This window comes from Ictalurus furcatus, chromosome 28 (assembly GCF_023375685.1).
Source record: "Ictalurus furcatus strain D&B chromosome 28, Billie_1.0, whole genome shotgun sequence".
Taxonomy (NCBI): domain Eukaryota; kingdom Metazoa; phylum Chordata; class Actinopteri; order Siluriformes; family Ictaluridae; genus Ictalurus; species Ictalurus furcatus.
This window is the reverse complement of record NC_071282.1, coordinates 7,693,991-7,712,825: the sequence shown is the minus strand read 5'-3', so window position 1 is coordinate 7,712,825 and position 18,835 is coordinate 7,693,991. Positions and strand designations below refer to the sequence as shown.

At 37.0% G+C, this 18,835-nt stretch overlaps 1 protein-coding gene across 5 annotated transcripts in view; it reads left to right on the top strand.

Moving 5' to 3' along the window:
* The window catches only part of fcho2 (FCH and mu domain containing endocytic adaptor 2), a 136,531-nt gene that overhangs the window by 105,229 nt on the left and 12,467 nt on the right, over positions 1–18,835 (top strand). For 2 of the 5 annotated variants that reach the window (XM_053618399.1, XM_053618395.1), the window contains 9 exons: positions 891–915; positions 5,795–5,840; positions 6,071–6,156; positions 8,130–8,483; positions 12,388–12,503; positions 12,848–12,977; positions 13,196–13,255; positions 13,556–13,667; positions 16,484–16,639. In XM_053618399.1, coding sequence (XP_053474374.1) covers positions 891–915; positions 5,795–5,840; positions 6,071–6,156; positions 8,130–8,483; positions 12,388–12,503; positions 12,848–12,977; positions 13,196–13,255; positions 13,556–13,667; positions 16,484–16,639 — 1,085 coding nt within the window. The remainder of the gene's footprint in view (positions 1–890; positions 916–5,794; positions 5,841–6,070; positions 6,157–8,129; positions 8,484–12,387; positions 12,504–12,847; positions 12,978–13,195; positions 13,256–13,555; positions 13,668–16,483; positions 16,640–18,835) is intronic. The other 3 variants (XM_053618396.1, XM_053618397.1, XM_053618398.1) reach the window with 3 other exon arrangements.

Genomic DNA, 18,835 nt, shown 5'->3' with positions numbered 1-18,835 from the left:
ACAGGAGTACTCCACCTGTCTTAATTAGATTATTGCTTACTTCGATTATGACCTTAATTAGATTAAGGTAAGTAAAAATTGCTGTTTACATGGTAGTTTCTTAATTAGAGTATGGTCTTAATCGGATTAAGAGTGGATTATTGTTGTCCATGTAAACGCAGCTACTGTTTCTCTTCTGTTTGGCTCTCATTTTAACTGTTCCAGAGTTGTTGTGAATTATTGGGAATTTTTTTCTTTCCATTCTTCATTTCACTCATATTCTCCATTGAACCCATTTGTCACTCAGAGCTTCTGAGATTGGATCAGGTGTTTTTTTCTGTGTGTGTCCATGCCCACAGCTTTCTTATGTGGTTTAACACCTTAGTTTTTATTTTTTTATAACTGTTTCTGTTTTGTTGACATTTTTTTAAGCTGTAATATGAATTATACTTTCTATACCGTCAGACAGATGAGTAGGGTTATTATATTGCAGTTGATTGTTTAGCAGTCCTTTCATTTAATCTGTGTTTTTGCACCACTGATAAACTGAATATATTTGGATTTGTTTGTATCAGAATGTTATAGTTATATTTTATTCGATTTTTGGTCTTATTATCACAAGGTTTAGATACATAATATTTTTTTACTTTTTGGGGACATTTGACTTTTACAGCAACAAAGCAAAAAAATTACAAAACAGCATCTTTATTTAAAACCAGTGTGAAAAGGTTTCCTCTTGCTGACTGAGGTTAAATTTAGGATTATGTTAAGGTGTAACAGAAGCCTCTCACAAGCATAATAAGACAAACGTGTTTGTGTGTGTTTTCTCTTGGACAACACAATACTTCATGTCCTTTGTTATTTTCATAACTCTTTATTTCTCTCATCAATTAATGTCTTTTCATTTCCAGGTCCACATGAGGAGGAACCAGTCCAGTGAGTAGTCTTTTTTTCCTGCTCCCATCATTCCACTATCACTACTCTAAAAGTTTGACTTTGGAAAGCGTGCACCATTTTTATTTCTCTTTCATTTTCATTCATTTTCTTGGCATCTCCTTCATTTCTCTTGCAAGCCTTCCAGAGCTAGCTCATCCCATGAGAAAATAAATTCCACCCAATGAACCCATGAACAAGATAGATGAACAAGATTAATTACATAATTATATGTTTGCTAAATTTTTTTGTAGTACACATTAGTTTCTTGTGTAACTGTGGTTCTGTGAACCGAAGATAACTGCCAAGGGTAGTGAGAATGATCAGGATACCTTTTTGTGCACATACAGTTACAGTTACATTTATATAGTGCTTTTCTAGACAATCAAAGCACTTTACATAGTATGGAAGGTGGCGGGGGGGGGGGGTACTCCTCAACCACCACTAGTGTGTAGCATCCACCTGGATGATGCAACGGAAGCCATAGTGCACCAGAACGCCCACCACACACTAGCTATTAGTGGACAGGAGAGAGTGATGTAGCCAATTCAGAGATGGGGATTATTAGGCGGACATGATAGAGAAGGGCCAATGGGGGAATTTCACCAGTACACAGTGAGGACCACAGAGAGTCAGGATCTCGGTTTAACTGTGCTGTTTTTACAGTATAGTGTCCCAGTCACTATACTGGGGCATTAGGCTCCAGACAGACCACAGGGTGAGCACCCCCTGCTTGCCACACTAATACCACTTCCAGCAGCACCCTTAGTTTTCCCCAGGAGGTCTCCGATCCAGGTACTGGCCAGGTTCAACCCTGCTTAGATTCAGTGGGAAACCAGGCGAGAACTGCAGGGAGATATGGCTCTGGCTTATAGGCATTCATGCTGACATCTTCCAGCAAAGTCAGGAAGTGTTTTTTGACATATTATTTGCAATAAATTCCTCTGTCATGCAGGCTTTTCCCCCTGGAACTACTTGCTGATTTAGCACTAGTTATGAATGAAAAGAAACTCTGGTGGTAATAAGGAGTTTATAGAAACACTTGTAACTTGCATTCTATTTCACCCCTCCTAACTGCCAGGGGTAGTGAGAATCACCTTAATTGGACTATATCTGTAAACCTGTTCATAAATGATAGACATGCTGAAAGAACTGGGATGGTAAACTTGTCGAGTTGGGTGATGCCCAGGTAGCAGCAGCACATTTCTAAGTAATGCCACACACTTCTAAGTAATCTATCCCCCGTGATAGATGAACAATCGGACGCCGCCATTCTGTCTAGTAATACTGTAGGTTGCATACTTGGCATAACAATGTGTTCATGGAATGCTACAAGGTCAGTTGATTGGTTTACAAAATTGTGTGATATGACTTTGGGTAGAAAACCCAGATTTAGCCACAGAGTCACCCAAGAATCACTTGGCCATTTGTCAAGCAAGGCAAGCTTATTACCAAAGCATGCCATTTTCCCACACTTTTTGCTGATCTGAGTGCTAGCAAAAAGGCCATTTTTACAGACACCCATTTCAGTTGAGGGCCCTAAGAGAGACAAGCATAAGGTAGAGATCCCATGCCAGGCTCATGGGGAATCATTGTACATGGCTTCACCAGGGAGAACCACAATGCTTTGACTTGACATTGGTGCAGAGTTCCAACTGTGCCTTAGAAATTCTGTACCATACAGCTTCCTTGCCAGTGAAAAAGGGGCATTACTCCCAATTGGACTTGGTCTCCAGAAAGCTAAAACATGTTCTCCTCTAATATATCTCAAAAACACCCATTTTGGACCCATGAGCATAGTCTTCCCATGCAGAGAAGGATTTTTCATTTATTCTTGGTGTTGTTAAATGAATCTACTTAGTTGTTGATCTACTAGATGTTACCTTCATAACAAGCTGTTTGCTAAGGTTGAACTATAGTAGTTCTTCCCAAAAATATCCTACAAAATGCAGCTGTTGAATTTCACCAAACATCTTTATTGCTACATTTGGAATCATGTAGTAATAAAGATGTTTGGTGAAGTTCAACAGCTGCATTTTGTAGGATACTTTTGGGAATAACTACTATAGTTCAACCTTAGCAAACAGCTTGTTATGGAAGTAACATCTAGTATATCAACAACTAAGTAGATTAATTAGTTGGTCAAAAATGTTTGTTTTTTTTTGTAGTTTTTAGGCAGTTGAAGATTGGAAAGACACTATTACACCATTCAGTCTTTTTGGATATAAGAGTCTATCAACATGGCACATCTTGACTTGGCAATATTGTCCCACTCTTTCTTGCAAAAACATTCTAGATCTCTCAAATTGTAAGGGCATCTCCTGTGCACAGCCTGCTTCAGGTCACCCCATAGATTTTAGGTTGTATTCATGTCTGGGCTCTGGCTAGATCATTCAAAATCACTGATCAAAATTCCTTTATTAATTTGGGTGCATTCTTTGGGTTGCCATGCTCCCTTTTCAATTCCTTTTCATCTTCAGCTTACTACAAAACCTGAAGGTTTTGCACTATAATCGACTGAAATTTGTTGCTATTCATGATTCCCACCACCCTGATAAAAGCCCCAGTTCTGCCTGAAGAAACACAACCATGCTGCACCATGGGTATGGTGTTCTTCTGGTGACATGCTTTATTACCTTTAATACCTTTTGGAATGATGGGATTATTATAACTTTTGGAATTGGTCTCATCAGACCATAACACATTTTGCCACATGGTTTGGAGTGATTTAGTTGGGCTTGATGTTTTTTTGTGAGAAAAGGGTTCCGTCTACCCACCCTACCCCATAAGCGAGACAAGTAAATAATACGAGAGATTGTTGTCACATGCTCTGTAATTGGTACTTGTTAGATATTCCTGCAGCTTTCCAACCTCCCTGGTAAGTTTTTTTTCTTGTGTTATGACCCGGGCCACAACATACAATAAAATAAAGAAAAGGGTTGGCGAGACCAGGATTGTGGCTGCTTTGTTTTATTTTCACCTTTTCATATATATATAATATATATATAGTGGTTTCACTTCAGAAGCCAAAATAATAAACAAAGATACCCTCTAACTGTACACAAAGAAAACTTTAAGAACAGAAAAGAAAAATACACCTTCTTCCCTCACTCCCAACTAACTCAAAACCAGGAGAAAACAAATCAACATAAATGGTGCCGACTTCCTACACTTCCAAATTCAGTGCACTAAACAGTGCACTATCTACACAGGTGACTATTAGTGTGTTAATTTACAAAATAATATGTACATGTATACACAAGTGTACCACCCAGTTCATAACGGGGCAGCGCATAAACAATGTCAAAGACAGGCAGAACGTCATACACAGGTGAAATCAACACACGAAAAGCACTTCTCACTACACACAAAGCAACGGCAATGATCTGCCCCAGGATGGAGACTGACGAGGCTTAAGTACACCTCTGGAAATGTGCAGCCATCCAATCCTCTCGCACAGGGCCGGCGCAGGCGTGGACAAGATGTGATCATCCAGTAACAAGCTGGAACATGATGCGTACAGTAGGTGGGGCCTAGAGAAGGGGGAGGAGACAAAAGAAACCCGTTCCACCACCGACATAGACACACAAATGGCACATAGAGCAAATAGAAACACATTGGAGAACGTAACACTTCTCCTTTTGTAAATTTTGGAGGGACTTCCTGTTCTTGGTAATGTTACTGTGGTGCTCCATTTTCTCCACTTGTTGATGATGGCCTTCACATTGTTCCCTGGTACATATAATGTCTTGGAAGTTTTTTTGTACCCCTCTCCTGATCAATTCCTTTCGACAGTGAGACCCTGTACAGTCTTTGTCAGCTCTTTGCAGATCATGGCTTCAGCAGTCAGATGAAACCAAGATGTCAAGAAAATCCTACAGAAACAGCTGGTCTTTATATTGGGTTAATCAGAATAATTGCATTGATGACAGCTGTATGATAATTACTTTTGAACTTGAGATTGAATGTGATTAGGTCATTCCTGAACACGGCCACATCCCCAATAATAAAAGGGTGTGCACATTTATGCAGCACGGTTATTTTAACTTTTTTATTTTTTCTATTTTTTCCCTAAAATGTTTCTGATTGTTTTTCACTTACTTTTTATAAGTAGTTTTTAAGTTGTTGTTTAAAAAAAAATAATTTTTATATTTCACATTGAGGGTGGGAAAAGTTCTGACATGATTTATCTTGGTTTAATGTTTTTCATCACAAAAACTTGCCATTTTAACAGGGGTGCGTAGACTTTTTATATCCACTGTAAGTGGTTTAAAAAACAAAACTGCAAGTGGTTTTGGGTTTATGGTGTTAGATGTTTGTGCAATAAATATTTCATGGAGTGAATGGAGCGTTACAGATTCCTACTGTAGTTTATACCACACTTTGTTTGCAGTAGACCCTGAAACCTTTTGTACAGTTAAAAAGAATTTACTTAAAAAGAATTTACTTAATGAAACATTTGTTTTCTGTCTCATATTTTGATTAAAATGTATGTGGCTTAGAGCAGTGGTTCCCAAACTTTTCCAGGGCAAGGCCCCCCAGATGGCATTAACATTTGACCGAGGCCCCCCTTTTGCAAGATATCGTTAAAACACATTAAAAATACAGACTTCTGAATACATCCCCCCTTTTTTTTTATTAATAATTACATCTTGCATCTTTACATTACATTACATTCGGAATTGATTGTGTGTGTGTGTGTGTGTGTGGTTGTCTGAGAGTGAGAAAGAGAAAATCATGTATTTATTTATTTTTCCCACCAAATTGTTGAGGCCTCCCCGGCGGCCCCCACTTTGAAAACCACTGGCTTAGAGGACTTGAAGTGGACAGCTGGGAGGAAATTTTGTTGCTCCTATTAACTAGACTGCATTCTCTCCCTCAGGTGATGAGTTGGGAAGGTCCAGAACACAGCAAGCGTCATATACGGAGTAAGGGTATATCACATTTAAAATGGACAGGAATAAGATTTGTTGACTTATTTTGTCTTATTCAAGCTTCAAGCAGTTTCCTATAATAGTGTAAGCGAACAGGAAGGGACTCTATCACTTATTGAATTATTTTTTGATTGCTATTTGTACAGCACATAATCATCTCTTATGAGAGTAGCTAGAGGAGGAAATTCCAGTGTTTCTAATCACCAACTTCTTCTATTGATTAGTAGACTGACCAGCAATGACCTGCTATCTCTGGATCCATTTGGCCCCAATCTCTCTGGTGCCACTTCCACTGTGTCCTCCTCTGCAGGTAACACTGCGTTTGTTTTATTATGTTTGTTTTCTGATACTAGTAACAATATTATTAATTTAAAAATGCAGCACTTTTAAAACAGGTTTACAAAGCACTATACACACTGAATAAAACAATAATCAAATAAAAAGTTATGTAATAAAAAGAAAAAATTAAGATGACAACAAAAGACAATTAAAAGATGGTAGAGAGGTCAATGATGTGACCTCACACCTCTTGTACATCCCGTACACTAGGCTTACCACTGTGAGCCAACAGTGAGATGCCCCAAATTAAATGCATGGTGTTCATGCCAATTCCATCCTTACGAAGGAGACCACTGTTTACCACTTTACTATTTTACCACTGTGTAACCGTTAGTGAGGCTTTCTATTCAATACTTTTGCTGAAAGAATAATAGTGTGAGAAAAAAAGAATAAAGTAAAGTAACAAATGTACAAATAAAATTTGACTTAAGAATAAAATACAATAAAATATGACAATAAATATTAATATAGAATTATCAAATTCAATATTGACTAAGTGTGTCTTGAGTTTCTAAGAGTGTCAATCAACCTCTGGATTGACAGGACAAAGTCAACATGTAGGACTAAGGGACCATCTCTGAAATGTCAAGTATTAGTGATGTGCAGAGGAACGTCAAGCTCTAAGGGGTTGTACTTCATTTAGCTTTGTACTCATGCACTAGGTTTTTTATGTAGCTTAAAACCAGACACAGTCAGGTGTTAACAGATGGGAGAGATAGGATATTCATAATAATAATTGCTGTTTGCCACAAGTCCCTACAAAGTCAGGAATATCCTGTTTTTGCCCTCACTTCAAGAGTGCACAGGCTTATAACCCTATTGCAATATATGGTAACTCATTCAATATTTTCCTGCATCTTGCAGACTATAGGAAGTCTGTCTTAATGCTGACCTTATGCATTATTGATACTGTGCCCATGCTGGTGAAAAGGTCTTGGCTTTCCCCTTTCTCATCATTTACCTCTAGAAAGTTTGCTCAAGCTACTATTGTCACAAAAACCCTCGAAGCAGCACTGCTGTTGTAGCTGGAGTTTCTCAAAATACTTTCACCATCTCATAGACCCTAGGTTACAGTTATCCAGTGTTCTTTTATTATTCTTCTGTTTATTTTGTATACAGTCCCTTCCAAAAATTATTTGAACAGCACAGCCAGTTCTTTTGTTTTTGCTATACACTGAATACATTTAGGTTTGAAATCAAAATGTGAATGAGACAATAGATCAGAATTTCAGCTTTCATTTTCTGATATGTGTTAAACAATTTAGAGCTTGGTACCACTGGTGGCAGACCACCCAGATTTTTGGTAACCAAAGGTAAAGGAACAGATAGTCTTAAAGTAAATAGCACTTAATATTGATTGTTGCTTTCTTCTTTTGTGATGATCTATCCATGTTCCACTCACTCTCTCAACCTTTCCTGCATTTTGCATTTGTCCCTGCATTTGTCCCTGTATTTCACATAAATTTAGGACAGTCCAAGCTGTTGACCTTGACTGTAGTGATGATGCAGAATTCCTCCATCTAGTAACTGCAAGCTTTAATTTCTGGCTATAGGTCATCTGTGGCAGTAGGTCATGGATAGTATAAGTACGTAACCAATTGCTTTGTGTGTATATGGTATACATTATTAATTGTTAAATATGTTATTTAGACAACATAGAAGTGCTAGTTAGATTGTTAACATGACCAACATGTTTTCAGAGGGCAGTGTAAATGAGCACACATATCTCAAGAATCACCCATCCAGGGCTGTTCCTAAGGTAGAGCTGAGCAGTCTTACTATTGCACTCTGGTTTATGGCTATATAATTATTATCCACAATTAACTGCCATCTATGGTGGTTCGAGGAGCCTGTGTGACAGGCAAATGCCCTCACCTTTCTTCCAGTCTTTACATTCAAATCTGCTTTTTCCATTGCTTGTTCCTCCCTCCTCTATAATCACAGATGAGCTTTTCATTACCGTCCCCCCATCTCCACCCAGAGCCATGAGCACTTCTCCAATCCTTCTCAAAAATCCAGGGGATGCTGTGACCCACAATACTCCACTCAGCAATCCAAACACTGGTATCAATCTACTTTCTTCCTGGACTCAGAACCAGTTGGTGGCTTTTGTGCCTTTTGGTGGGCTAACCTGTACTAACCAGGAAAGACCTCGGTCAGTGCCCATTTACCAGCATCCCAAACCCCCAACCAGCAAAGCTGCAGATCCCTTTATTAGCATGGGCCAGAAGAAGGAAAGCCCCCTATCTGGGATGGAGGACCATGCCATGACACCCACAGCTGGCCATATGCAGGATGGTAATGCAGAAGAATAATTATGCCAAGCATGCCATCATTTCAGAGCACAAAATAATGCTTTGTATGACTATAGTAATTTAACATGGGTTAATGAAACTGTGTTGTTTATAGCATATTGTGTTTACATAATTTTTAATGCATTAAAAAGTTGTATGCATATGTTTATTATTTTATAGTCAGCAGTTTTTAATCCAGTGGTTCTCATGAGTAGTACACTCCTTTCTCTTGCTGAGTTTGGCTGTAATGCCTAAACTTGATTATTCATGCTATCGATAGAAAGAAATTAAGATGAAAGAAAGATTAACTGAACTTGCTAAAAAAGTAATTAATTATCGTTTGATTACTTAATTGATTGCATAATTGATTGATTCATTGATTGATTGATTACTACTACTACTACTACTCCTACTACTACTACTAATAATAATAATAGAATTTTGAAATGATTTTACAAAGATGAGCAAAGCCATTTTGGGTGTTAACTGTAACTGGCTGATAATTTTATAGGAGCAAAAATAGTCCTTCTAATTTGATTAAATATTTCAATGTTTTTTTTATTATATCTGTTATATTTTTTAATATTATAATTTGTTTTATTTCTTTTTACATTTAGTTCTGTATTATTATTTTTTTAAATACTCCAGTTAAGTTCTAAAAAATGTTAAGCTGTAAAAAAAGAAATTTTGCCTTTTAATGTTGCATGTTCTGGTTAGACCTATTTGCCAATTTCACTGGTTGATTGTGACCAATGACTATATATATGGGTGGACTCAAAACAGTGGTTAAAAGTGAACCCAAAATGTCTCTGAGGTCTCTCGTGGCTGGCTGTAGGACAGTTTTAACCCTGCCCATTCCTTTGTAATTGAATGGAGCATATGCCAAATTTACATTTTAAGTTGCAGCCCCACAAATAATTTTTGGGAATAATTTTCCAAGTTCAGTTGGCCTTGATATCTTCCCCAATATTTTCTTTATGAAAAGTGCATTTTATAGATGTTGTTTTATGATAATTAAAAGGGCATGGTTAATGAGGTGATTGGCAGTTTGGGACATGACAGTCAAGTCTCATGAATACGCAGGCACTTTTCAACATGCACCTGAAGCTCTTGACAGTTCTGTAGTAAAGCCATGTCTTGTTATTTGATAAACTGTTCTGTCAGACCCTCAGCAGGAGTTCTTTGCAATTTTTCTGGTATGTTGATCATTTCCATTCAGATGGGTAACTTACTGCAGGTGTCAGAGCTAGATGGAAATCATGGAGTGCAGCAATTTTTTTCCCTCAAAAAAAAGAAAAAGAATGTGTTGAGTGTAAATATTGACTGCTGTTTTCCAGTATATTTTCAGTTGGTACATTACATTAGCTACTTAAATTTACCTTACTTTGATTAACATGATGGATTAGACAATGTCAGCTAGCTAGCAAATAGTAACTCTGTCAGTTATGACTCAAGTGATAAAAAAAAATCCTGATAAGAGTGAAATTAATATACATAAGGTCTATACAGGCCCATAAGTATTTGGACAGAGACACAATTTTTGTCATTTTCTCTGTACACCATCACAATGGATGTGAAATGAAACAATCAAAATGTGAATGAAGTGTAGACTTTTAGCTTTATTTCAAGGGTTTTAACAAAAATATTATTAATACAGTCATTTGTTACAGAGTCCCTCCATTTTCACAGGCTCAAAATTAATTGGACAAACTAACATAATCATAAATATTATGTTATATTATATTTGTAATATTATATTTTTATGCCCATGCCATAACACTCCCGCCACATGTTTGACAGTTAATGTGGTATGCTTTGATCATGAGCCCTTCCTTTCCTTCTCCATACTCTTCTCTTCCTATCATTCTCGTACAAGTTAATCTTGCATCAAAACTGGTCAGGCTTTTTATTTATTTTTTTTTTAAAGATTTGTTTAAGCAAAGTCTAATCTGGCCTTTCTGTTCTTGAGTGTTACCAGTGATTTGCATCTTGAGGTAAACTATATTTACATTCATGAAAGCATCTCTTGATTTTAGACTTTAACAATGATACACCTACCTCCTCCAGAGTGTTCTTGACTTGGCTAGATGTTGTGAAGGGGTTTTTCTTCAACAAGGAAAGAATTCTGTGAGCATCCACTTTAGTTGTCTTCTGTGGTTTTACAGATCTTTTGGTGTTGCTAAGCTCACCACTGCATTCCTTTTTAAGAATGTACCAAATTGTTTCTGCTATCTCTCTGATAGGTCTGTTTTGGGTTTTTTTCAGCCTAATGATGGCCTCCTTCACTTGCATCGACACCTCTTTGGACCATATTGAGAGTTCCCATGAACCAAATGCAAATTCAACGCTTGGAATCAACTCCAGACCTTTTATCTCCTTAATTTGTCATGAAGTAACAAGGAAACAGGCCACACCTGGCCACAAAAGTGCTTGTCAATAGTCCAATTACTTTTGTGCCTGTGAAAATGGAGGACTCTGCAAAAAATGGCTATAATTCCTAAACGGTTAATGCAATATTTTTGTTAAACCCCTTGAATTAAAGCTGCAATAACATCTTGATTGCTTCATTTCAAATCTATAGTGGTGGTATACAGAGACAAATTTAAGAAAATTGTGTCATTGTCAAATACTTATGGGCCCGACTGTACATGTGCAAATTATACAACTATGAAGTTGCAGATGTGCTGTTCCACCGGCTGTATCTACTGTGCATGCTCTTGTTCCAAGGTCTCTTCTGGGCAGGCTCTGGTTCCAGCTTTTTCCAGCTGCACAAATTCAGTCAAAGATTACTTTAATTTCGACCGAAAAAGTCTTCAAATTCGCACAATGGTCTAATTTATCAAGCTGGATACAAATGGATTTTATTCTTAAATCATTTGTAAAAGCATTTACACAAGAAAATCCTGTAAATTCGGAAAATCTTTTGCATCCTACTCATACTCCTGAGTGTGTGTGTAAATCTACGGATATGAATACTAACTAATGTAAGCACTGATTGGCTCATATAATTTGCAATGAGTTACGGTGCTTTTATATACGGATTACACTGTCAAGTTAACATTGCCTATTTATTTTAATTACAAATACAAATTTAATATTTTTATTGGCATTAAAGAAATTTTAAATATAAAAAATTAAGGTAGCAAGTAAACCTAAATCCATTGTAAGAAAAATAAGACTACTCCTTCAAGTAAGAAGAAATGCTGCCTTATAAAAGTATGGCAAACCATATTGTAAACCGAGGCAGTACAAATGGCAGAACTGATATTACTGGAAGAGTTAGCACATGCTGTGCATTAGAATGAATGGATATTTATGGTAAACTGTTTTGTTTTTGTTTTTTTTCCCCAGAGGATGAAAGCTGGCTCACAAATCAGTTCTGCTGACAAAATGATCCTGTGTCATTCCTATGCATGTCCAAAGGTGTCTGAAATAAACGGGAGAAATTAAGCCATCCATTTAATTGACATAGCAAACTTTTTCCACCTTTTTGCAGTGATTGGCTGATAAATTCTTCTTTAAATTATTTTTAGTAATCATTTTGTGTGTTCCGCTCTTTGAGTTTCAGCTTTTATGGAGTTTTGTAGGCATAACTAAATACAAATCAGCTGGTAATTTATGGGTGATTGCCATTTATCAACATACATGCATGAATACAAAGAAAATTTGAATTTCCAAAACTTTTACACACAACTTTATTAAAATGATTGATAAATGAGGCCCGTTGGGAGTAAATGCCACTATGTTGTCCACTCAAACATACAACCATTGGTTGTGACTCATATACTTTGCTGCATGCTTGTGTAATGTTTTCAGATGTGTTTTAAAGTATTGGCTGTTTTCTAGCCCACTCCAACAGTGAAACTCATAGCTTATCATTTTATAATATTTTACTTTGTTCCACACAGTTCCTCCCTCTAACAGACCCACAACCCCTCTGGGTACAGCAGCAATAGTTCCTCCTCCTCGACCCTTGTCCCGGCCCAAACTGCCTGCAGGCAAACTGACTGGCATCAATGAGATTGTGAGTACATTTCTAGTTTTATTTGATTATGTGCTGTTATTTTACCATCTTCAAATATCAGCAATGAAAAAAAAATTAAGCTAAACTTTAAATATACAATCTTTATCAAATATTTGAATGGTTATAGAATCATTTTATTGCCCCCTTGATAAAACTCTGCATGAAAATACACCACTGTGGTCATTACAAATTAATTATTACTTGACTTAATATATTGGTGGATTAATGGATTATTTATTGTGTTCGGAGAACTGGTCTGTTAATTAAGTATTATATTTAATGTATTATTATTCTTTTTTTTAGATAATTAAGTTGTTTACCTGTTGTTTTATTTCAAACTAAAGGCACGGCCCTTCAGCCCTTCTATAGCAACCAGCTCTAGTCCTTTGCCTACTGCACCTCTAGCACGAGCCGAAAGCTCCTCCTCTCTGAGCTCTAGCACCTCACTGAGCGCGAGTAACACACCCACAATCGGTGAGAAATCCATACCCACTCATTCTCTGGCAATATGCATCTATCATAAAATCGAACTGGAGGAAAGGAATGCAACCTCACACGTTGTTAATCATCAAATTATTTTACCCATTCGTTTGATTATACATCCTTTTACAACATTCTCTCTCTGTGGGTTTTGTCATTGCTTTTCTTTTGATTTCTGGTTTGGATTTCATCTTTTTCATTGATGCTGTAAGAGGATGATGTGTTTGTGGCGAAACTGCCCACGTTTGAGAAGAGGTGTGAAACTCCAGCAGGTAACATGCCTTATGCGGCAAACTGGAAAAGGGTTTTTTTTTGTTTGTTTGTTTTAACTTACAAACTAACTCCATTGACTCCTCATTGGTCAGCCGTTTCATGTGACCTGTACTAAATTCAGTGATCACCATCTTAACTACAAAATTCCACTTCTTTTCATTGATTGTCTGTGCTATGTTTAGCACATTTCTTGGGTTTGAGCATGATATTGAATGCCATACAATTTGTGTTTTTTTTCCCTATATATGTATTTTTTCAATGTCTTTTTTCCCTTTCCCCTCTACCTTCCTTGCTCCTAGGGACATCTCGTGGCCCCAGCCCAGTCACATTAGCATCCCAGGATTCACTTCCCATAGCTGTTGCTTTCACAGAGTCAGTTAATGCCTACTTCAAAGGAGCTGATCCCAACAAGTGAGTTCTTGTGTTTGAGGTGTAATCTGTACTCTACACATAACAAATGGCTGTTGTTGCATAAGAGCATATGTGTGACATGGTGGCTATGACAGCCTGGATCTGCTGCTCAACTAATAGTACATCATTCTTCTGTACTTCTTTATCAAGTCAAAAAAGTCTGAGTTTATTGAATGCAGTATAGATAATGAAAATATTGTCTGATTTAACAGAGAGACATATTTGGAGAAGAGACTTAACCATATTTTAATCCTATTGAATCATTATGCATTTACTTTTAGCTATTAAATAAAGTATACTTCTATACCAGAGCTAGACAATGTGAAAAATAAATATGAGGAAAGCATCCTTGGCTATTGCTTTTGGTGAAGCACCAGTTAATGAGGTTTGCCTTTTCAAATATTCTCTGTATTTGTTCACCTGGCTAGCTCTTAAATAAGTAAAAAGATAGCTTGTGTTTCCATCCTTTGCAACATGTTGTCTATACGGCATGAATATTATTCTCTTCAGTATAATGTTTTTTGTTTTGTTTTGTTTTTAAAGCATGCTGACACTATAGACTACCAGGGATAGCTTATTTTATTTTGTCATAAATATGAACATTGACCAAAACATTGTGAAATATTGTTGTATTTGGGGTTGGAATGTCAAATGGACCCCAGTACACACATGATTAGGTTTAAGTTAATTTTGTTTTCTTACTAGCACACTTTTTAAAATCACTACTGTTAATCTACAATACAAGAGTAACATTGTTTTCAATAACTTAAAATAAGTTATAAAGAGGTAGTGCTAAACATACTTGGTCCTGTTAATCATGAAGTTATCAATGTGGGGTGAACAATTTATTTTAGTAGAATTTAGGTTTGCCAATATCAACAAAAATGACATAATGGGCATCATGTTTTTTTAATCATGGGCAGCATTATGTTTTTTCCAATGTCTTGGTTATGTATAGTGCCCTCCACTGATATTGGCACCCTTGGTAAATATGAGTAAAGGCTGGGAAAAATAGTTTTTTGTTTAACCTTTTAATCTTTTGTTAAAAAAATTTACAAAAATGGATATCAAATAATTGCAAACACAACACAGGTTTATATAAAAAAAACTTTCTTAAATATAGGTGTGCAACAATTATTGTCACCCCTATGAATTAATATGATAAAAATATATTTGAAGTATACCTGGGTGACTAGGAACAGGAAATTGTTCAACCATGACTTCCTGTTTCATAGGGGTATAAATATGAGGTAACACATAGGCCAAATTCCCTTAGTCATTCATAACAATGGGTAAGATGAACGAATATAGCTGTGATGTGCGATAAAAGGTTGTTGAGCTTCACAAAATGGGAAGTGGCTACAAGAAAATAGCACAAGCATTGAAAATGCCCAATTCCACCATCAGGGCAATAATTAAGAATTTCCAGTCAACTGGAAATGTTATGAATCAACCTGGAAGAGGACATGTTTCTATATTGTATCAAAGGCACTGTGAAGAGGACGGTACGAGTGACCAAAAAATCTCCAAGGATCACAGCTGGAGAATTGCAGAAGTTAGTTGGGCCTTGGGGTCAGAAAATCTCCAACACTACAATCCAAAGCCTCTACTCTCATCCAAAAACAAACTCGTGCATCTTCAGTTTGCCAGACACTAATGGAACCTCAAATGGGAGTGGGTTTTATGGTCAGATGAAACCAAAATAGAGCCTTTTGACAATAAACACCAGAGCTGGTTTTGGCGCACACAGAGAGGTAGCCGTATGGAAAAGTACCTCATGTCCACGGTTAAATATGTTTTTCTGCCAGAGGATCTGGACATTTTATTAGGATACATGGCATCATGGACTATCAAATATCAACAGATATTAAATGAAAAACTGACTGCCTCTGCCAGAAAGCTTAAAATGGGCCGTGGTTGGATCTTCTAGCAGGACAGTGATCAGAAATATACAGCAAAATCAACACAAAAATGGTGTACTGACCACAAAATATAGGTCCTGCCATTGACATCCCAGTCCCCTGATTTGAAACCCATAGAAAACCTGTGGGGTGAACTGAAGAGGAGAGTCCACCAGTGTGGACTCTTGCCATGTATTCTCCAACCTTGTCAGGCATTATAGGAGAAGACTCAGAGCTGTTATCTTGGCAAAGGGAGGTAGCACAAAGTATTGACTGTAATTGTTGCACACCTATATTTAACAACTCTCTCGTTCTCTCTCTCTCTCTCTCTCTCTCTATATATATATATAGAGAGAGAGAGAGAGAGAGAGAGAGATAATGTTTTGATGGACCTGTGTTTTGTTTGCGATTGTTTGATATCCATGAGAGTAGAGTATTTTTGTGAATTTTTTGCACAAAGGTTAAACAATAAAATTTTTCACAGCTTTCTTTGCTCATATTTACCAAGGTGACAATATTAACTCTGAAAATACGCTTACACCAATGTAGTGCTACCGGCATTATCAACTCTGAAGTTCTTTTTTGCTGTGATGTAATACTAATTTGGTCTGTCACCGCAGGTGCTGCCACAGTGACCTATGAAATTGTTAGTTGTAGTAAGTGTATGTCACAAATACTTTCATACTTTTGCAGTGAGCATTTTTAATATGCGATAGAAAATATCATTGATGAAGGTACGGCACAATGTATACCTTTATGTGAATCACCACCTGTATATCTCAAATGAGGTATACCAAATGAGTATTATACTGTACACAGTGTTAAGAGTCCTAACAGCCTAAATTAAAGCCTAAACAGCATTTAATACAATTTATGTTGGTTTAGTCTAGGACTGAGCAGTGTCCTCTTTTTTAGGTGCATAGTGAAGATCACAGGAGACATGACACTTTCCTTTCCCAGTGGCATCATTAAGATCTTTACATCCAGTCACTCACCAGCTGTACTCAGCTTCAGACTCAGAAACACTAGCAAACTGGAGCAGATTCTACCAAACCAGCATCTTCTACATAGGTGCGTTTGCATATGCTCTCATGCTTAACTAATGGACACCAGAATGATTTTTGTCCCATTTTCTCGCCAGTTTGGGTGTATATGAGCTCACAGACATCCACAACTGGCTAGTGCTGCTCTGATTGACAGGAGAGAACAATGGCATTCCTCCCACCCAGAGAGCACAGACAGTTTTGGATGACTGTGGCATTGTTGGGATTTGAACTTATGATCTCCTGATGATGGGTCATTTCTGTTGCACCACTTGGAAGCCAGAATGAGTTTTACTGATCATGTACAGCCCCAATTCCAAAAAAGTTGGGGTGCTGTGTAAAATTTAAGTAAAAGGAAATAAAAACAGAATGCAATGATTTGTAAATCTCATAAACCCGTATGTTATTCACAATAGAACATAGAAAACATATCAAATGTTTAAACTGAGGAAATGTACCATTTTAAGAAAAAAAAATAAGGTAATTTTGAATTTGATGGTCACAACACCTCTCAAAAACATTGGGACGGGACACAAAAGGCTGGAAAAGTAAGTGTTACTAAAAAGAAACAGTTGGAGGAACATTTTACAACTAATTAGGTTAATTGACAACAGAGTCTCTCAGAAGTAAAGATGGGATGGAATCTGGATGGAAGCATATGTTGCTCTAAAACCTGTATATACCTTTCAGCATTGATGGTGCCTTTCCAAATGTGCAAGCAGCCCATTCCATAGGGACTAATGCACCCCCATACCATCAGAGTATGGTATGCAGGCTTTTGAACTGAGTGCTGATAAAAAGCCGGATGGTCCCTCTCCTCCTTAGTCCTCTTTAGTTTGGAGGACGTGGCATCCATGGTTTCCAAAAATAATTTTTGGCGTTTCTGGATCATGTTCACATATGGCTTCTTCTGTACATGATATAACTTTAACCAGTGTTTGTGGATGGCACGGTGAACTGTGTTCAGAGACAATGAGTTCTGGAGGTGTTTCTGAGCCCATGCAGTGATTTCCATTACAGAATCATGCCTGTTTTTAATGCAGTGCTGCCTGAGGACCCGAAGATCACAGGCATGCAATATTAATTTTCACCCTTGTCCGTTGTGCACAGAGATTTCTCTAGATTCTCTGAATCTTTTGACGATATTATGTACTGTAGATGATGAGATATTCATAGTCTTTGCAATTTTATGTTGAGGAACATTATTCTGAAATTGTTCCACAAATTGTAGATGCAGTTTTTCGCAGATTGGTGAACCTCTGCCTATCTTTACTTCTGAAAGACTCTCTAAGATACTCTTTTTATACCCAGTCATGTCACTGAGCTGTTGCCAGTTAACCTCCAGCTGTTTCTTTTTAGTAACACTTACTTTTCCAGCCTATTGTTGCCCCGTCCCCTTTTTTGAAATGTCTTGCGACCATCAAATTCATAATTACCTTATTTTTTTCTTAAAATGGTACATTTACTCAGTTTAAACATTTGATATGTTTTCTAAGTTCTATAATGTTCTAATCCCCAACTTTTTTGGAATTGGGGTTGTAAAGGCCTGGGAAGGCACATCCTTGTGTTTTCAAAAATGTGAATATGACGAGCAACATTTGGAAAATACTTGGCTGTTTATGATTAGTGCCAATAAAACAAAATTAATAATAATACAGTTCTTATAGGATTTTCACAAACAATATGTGTGAACAGTTTTTTTGACAGCTTCTTACTCACCTTTCAGTCACCTACAGTCACTTACTCACCTACAGTCAGTTCCATAAATATGGATATAAATAAGTTCTTATTTTAGCTCTATATGAGCTCAACACATGCTTTTGTTTTTAATTTGAAGGTATTTACATCCAAATCAGGTGAAGTGTAGGAGTTGCAGCACTTTTTTAATTAATAAAAGCATAGGTTGATAGGATTGAAGCAGTGTGTGAAGCAATCCATCATAAGGCTGAAAAATCAAAACAAACCCTTGACCGAGATAGCAACCACAAGTGTGGCCAAATCAAATGTTTGATACATTTGATACATTCTTAAAAAGAAAGAAAGCATTGGTGATTTCAGGAACACCAAAAGGCCCGGAAGACTACGGGAAAACAACTGTGCTGAATGGCAGAAGAATTCTTTCTCTGGTGAAGAAAACAAAAACTTTTACAATATCTGGCCAGATCAAGAACACCCTCCAGTACATAAGTGTATCTGTCACGATGTCAACAATAAAGAGAAGACT